The following is a 5,158-nucleotide window of genomic DNA, read 5'->3' as shown; positions in this document are numbered from 1 at the left end:
ATATCAAAATGTTTCAAATCATTTTGGGAGAAAGAGAAAGCTTCCCTTGAAATGGCTAGTTTCGAGAAAGACTTATTTTTCATGGACATTAGAGCTCTTTTGCTTTAGTTGGATAGATTTTGATCTATATATTATCATTGTTATCCAAAAATTTGCTATATGTATTCGTGTTTTCTTCTTTTACTTTGTTTTTGTATTTGGCAAGGTATACTATTTGATTCTTAAGGTTATAATAAGTGTGAGGAAGATGTGTGTGTAATATAGAGAATCAAAGGAGAGAGAGAGAGAGAGAGAGAGAGGACAAACAAAAAATCGGAATAACAAATGATGCAAGTAAATGGCAAGTTTAATGTGGGAAACATATACTTCAATAAATAAAGGTGAGTTGGTAAAGTCCAAAGGACTTTGTGATGAAGATAATGTACTGACACATGTTATGATTGCATTTCATAAAGATAAATATACGTCTATCTTGTTTTCTAAAAGCTTCAAGTGTTTACATCTCTCCGTTACCTCAACTAAGAGAGAACACTTAGAGGGAGACATATAGCCTCACAATTGAGAGAGAGAGAGAGAGAGAGAGAGAGAGTGTGTGTGTGTGTGGTGCAACTGAGAAAAAATAATAGCCTCATGAAGTGAGGATGCAATGAACATTGACGAAGCCACTTCATGGAAGATTTGCATGATACAAAGCAACCTAGCGTTTCTTGCACACAAAGCGCAATGCTAGTTACGATTCTTCTTAGAAACCCTTTTACAAGCTTTGTACAATGAGAGAATGACTTATACACCCTTTTTCTATATGAATGGATAAATGTGATAAGAGAAGGTGCAAATGTTCTATGAAGCTTTAAAAAGGTAAAAAAGAGATTATGAAAAAATATCATTCATAGGAGGAATTAGAGGAAGATGAAGTTTTTGCAAACCCATCACATGAATTCATGTCAAGAAAGAGGGTTGGGAATTACCTATGGGAATTCACTATATGGACCTCATACAACACTTGTGCACACTCAAAATGAACTAGTGGGTATTTTGATGCCCTTATTCCTTATGTATGTATACTTTTTCTAACTCTAGAGAATATAAAACCATTTCTATTGCATGCATGTGCGAAACATACTCTAGAGTCAAGCCCTTGGGAAAATTGGAGATCACTCTCATGGATCCCCTATGTAGTTACATAATGTATATATCAAGGAATTAAGTCCCATGACTTAAAGATCTCATATAAGTATATTAAAATCAATTGAATATATATATATATATATATATATATATATATATATATGTATATATATATATATATATATATATATATGTATGTATGTATGTATGTATGTATGTATGTATGTATGTATGTATGTATGTATAAATTGGTCATACTTTTGTCATTTGATGTGATGCTAAAAGTAAACTTCTTCTAAGGAAATGTTAATCCTTACAATGACATCAGAAAAGTTGTCAATAGTTTCAAATGGTTAGTTATTTAGAAATTTGAAGGACATGATGACAGATTCAAGAGTGTTACTTGAAAGAGTGATCCAATTTTTCACTTAATTCATGTACCTATAGTCATGTTTCAATTACCTTCATATTATGTACTCGAAAACTAATGAGTAACACATGCATTAAGTGTTGATATAAACTAGCATAAATTAGCATGTAGATGACATGCAATTTATGGTTTTTTATTATGTATGGCGCTAATACTTTTGGGGTCTTACTTTGGATAGGTTTCCTCTCTTGCCTTAGCAAACCATTCAATAGGGTGGCTCAAATAATTTCTCTTTTCATTTCTCCTCTTACAACAAGTAGATGCTACATTTCATATTTTCTTTACCTCTTTCACTTAGTATAGTTTACCTTTCTTTGGAACTTTTCATTCAACTTAATTGAACTCTTCACTTTGGCCCCTTGTGCATGATTTGAATATCTTTATTAAATGCTCCTCAGCTTTTCAGACCTCTTCCCTTTGTCTTGGTACTTGTATTTGCCACATTTTTCCTAATTATAGAAGCACTTTATATGATGACACTCTTCCTCCCCTTTCGAGTTTCTCTGATCTCAAAGTGGTAATGCTAGAGCCAATCAATGGCTCTTTCTTTCATTTCTCAGAAAACTATGGATAGGCCATCAATTTCCTATATTTAAGTAGATTAAAAAACTTGTGGACACGTTATCTTTTGTATTGAATCTAACTTTAAAGGGCAGCAATATTGCACCCCCAAAAGAGGTATGTTGCACCCCTCTAGAGGGCTATAGCTCATATGTAGCCTACATTTGATATTCTCTTTGTTGAACGAATGGGATTGATGGTCCTTTTTTTCGCAAATTATGATCTTATTGTCCCTTTTGTGCAATCAATTTAATGCACAATGCAATATTTTTGTTCTCTAATTTTCCTTTGGGGGACTCCTCAAAGTTTAAGCAAGAGGGATGCGCATCTAAAGGATGCTGTAGATATGCAATAAATCAGTTATTAAATCGCCTAGAGTCAAGTAACATATGTTGAATGTACAATAAAAGGTAAACTCCTTCAAATGCAGAAATAAACAGGTGTTAAATGTACAACTGTGTCTACTTGATAAAAACATCAAAATATAAGACTTGTGTAAAATTCAAAACGTAAAAGGATTCAACGCGTTACCTTTGTAAAATGTCGCTCTATTATTGGTTGTAAACACTCGATCGCTTTCTCTTTAATGCTCTGGTTCGATCGGACAGGTGCCAGAGGAAGTGATAGTATCGACCATTGACATTGCAGGGGTCTGTGCGAGCAATGGCTGCAGGTGTTTTTATTTTATAATCATGTCTCTCTCTCTCTCTCTCTCTCTCTCTCTCTCTCTCTCTCTCGTATTCATGGGCGTAGTTACAGTACGTGCTATCGGCCGAACTCTTGGAATTAGTCTACAGTAAAAACAAGAAGCCATGGAAGCTCGTACTAAGAAAGATCACGTGCAGGAGTTTTACCCAAAGCATTCATATAGACAGCCTACAGGCACTAGGGTGAACACTGAAGAGGCGGAGACCACGCCTCTCTCTCTTTCTCTCTCTCTCTCTGTCTCTCTCTCTCTCAGACACGTCACTCAGGACACTCGCCATGGATCCTTTGAGTGACTTCCCTGACCCGCTCCACGACCTGCTATCTCCTTCCTTCTTCGACGACATCGACGACATCTGCTTCTTCGATCAGCCCGCCCCTCATGCGCCTCTACTTCCAGCCAACGGTGCATCTGTCTTAGCAGACGCGAATGCTTCCTGTGATAATAGTCCTACCTTCACCGGCATTTATGCCGGCTCGCTACCCCGTCCGCTGAAGCGGAGATATGTCGGCTACAATCTGGATAACTTTCTGAGAGCAGGCGAATCGGAGAGCACGAGCTACGTCAGTAAGAGTACTGTTGGTAGTGCAGCTAGTGCTACAACAACGAGCTGCTGTAACAGCTCCACAGCGAGCACTAACTGCAGAAGCAAGTACAGTTCTAAGAGGAGTATTAGTCGTGAGGCGAGGCGCAACATGCAGTCGGAGAGCAAGAGGAGGAAGGAGATGACTCGCCTCTTCCACACTCTCTGGTCTTTGCTCCCCACTGTTATCCCTCGGGTGCGCTCTCTCTCTCTCTCTCTCTCTCTCTATATATATATATATATATATATCTATATATATATATATCTATATATATATATATATATATATATATATATATATATATATATGCATTGGCCTAGTGCAAGGCCCTTGAAGCTACATATGGTGTACCTTTGAATTGAATCCCCTACCAAGGAGTCATATTCGATTCCAAACCCTCAATGGCTTGTATTAGCTTGCCTGTCTATCTCAACTTCCAATGGTCAAACATGCACAAAGGTGGTCACCATTTGATCCTACATCTCTCCATAGTACCATACATAGCATCCTTGCTTGTGCTCCATATCCTTATGATAAAAAAATTCCTATCATAGTTGTGTGCATATACATCTTAGCTCTAAGGAAGCCGAATATCACATAGAGTTGTGCACTTGAAATGGGGGTGTTGCGTGAATGACATCTGTACAATTGGGCTAAATTGTAGATATTCACGAGGAGATTGGCATGTTTGATCCATACAAAGTTATCCTCAACAAGACATGTTACTATCATCTATACAATTTCTTGAATGTAAATGTTGTGGAGATTTTTTTGGAAAATCGATTAATACTCAAACAATAAAATCCTTGTATTGTTTCACAGGGTAATCGGCTTTTGATGATTGATGAGACTTGTCAATATATAAGAGACCTACAAAAGAAGTTGGCAATTCTAAAGTTGACAAAGGCCAATGTATTGGCCCCGACATCCAATATTGGTCAATGGTGTGAAGATGGTGGAGGATGCAATGGAAACAATGTTGATATTACGACTCTACATTCTGGGGAAACCATGACCGCAGCTTTAAGTTGCGAGATAGAACCCCCCTATGTGAGGGTGACTAGTATGGTGGAGGGAAATGTGAAAATAATAGTGGGTGGCTACATACGAGGGCCACCTAGGTTCTTCTCCAATGTTCTTCATATCCTTGAAATGAAAGGTCTAGATGTCACCAGTGCCAATTGCTCTCAAGCACAAGACATTGTACTATATGCAATTCATGTAACTCCAAAACCCACAACAACCCAAACCTAAAAAGAACTAATTTTTTGAGAGATTGCATGCATGCATAGCATGTGTGATGCATGAAAGAGTGAGAGTCAGAGGGGCGGGGGGATGGGGGGAAGTAGGGGGCAGGGGGAGCCTGTATCTCTCCACCTCATCTAGGTTCTTCTCCGCTTTTCTTCATATCCCTGAAATGGAAGGCCTAGATGTCACCAATGCCAATTACTCTCAAGTACAATACTTTGTTCTTTATGCAATTCATGTAACTTGAAACCCCATAACAACCTAAACCTTAAAGAATTAATTGTCTTAGAGATTGCATGCATGCATAAAATGTGTGGTGCATGAGTAAGAGTGAGTGAGAGAGAGGGGGAGGGAGGGAGGGAGGGAGAGAGAAGTCATTGTCTCCTTGCACCTCATTGAAGTTCTTCTCCATTAATCTCCATATCCTTGAAATGGAAGGTCGAGATGTCACCAATGCCAATTGCTCTGAAGTATAAGACTTTGTTCTATATGCAATTCATG

The 5,158-nt window shown here is 38.0% G+C and overlaps 1 protein-coding gene across 1 annotated transcript in view; it reads left to right on the top strand.

Annotated features, from left to right (window-relative positions):
- The first annotated feature begins 2,728 nt into the window (after window positions 1-2,728).
- The window catches only part of LOC148032044 (uncharacterized), a 3,453-nt gene continuing 1,023 nt past the window's right edge, over window positions 2,729-5,158 (top strand). The window contains exons 1-2 of the mRNA XM_087682662.1: window positions 2,729-3,604; window positions 4,232-4,630. Of these exons, the coding sequence (XP_087538788.1) occupies window positions 3,104-3,604; window positions 4,232-4,630 (900 nt within the window). The 5' untranslated portion in view covers window positions 2,729-3,103. The remainder of the gene's footprint in view (window positions 3,605-4,231; window positions 4,631-5,158) is intronic.

The sequence above is a fragment of the Lygodium microphyllum genome, chromosome 8 (assembly GCF_053477565.2).
Source record: "Lygodium microphyllum isolate KBCC chromosome 8, Lygodium_microphyllum_v1.1.10, whole genome shotgun sequence".
Lineage (NCBI taxonomy): Eukaryota > Viridiplantae > Streptophyta > Polypodiopsida > Schizaeales > Lygodiaceae > Lygodium > Lygodium microphyllum.
The sequence above is the reverse complement of the archived record's forward strand: the minus strand, read 5'-3'. Positions and strand labels throughout refer to the sequence as shown.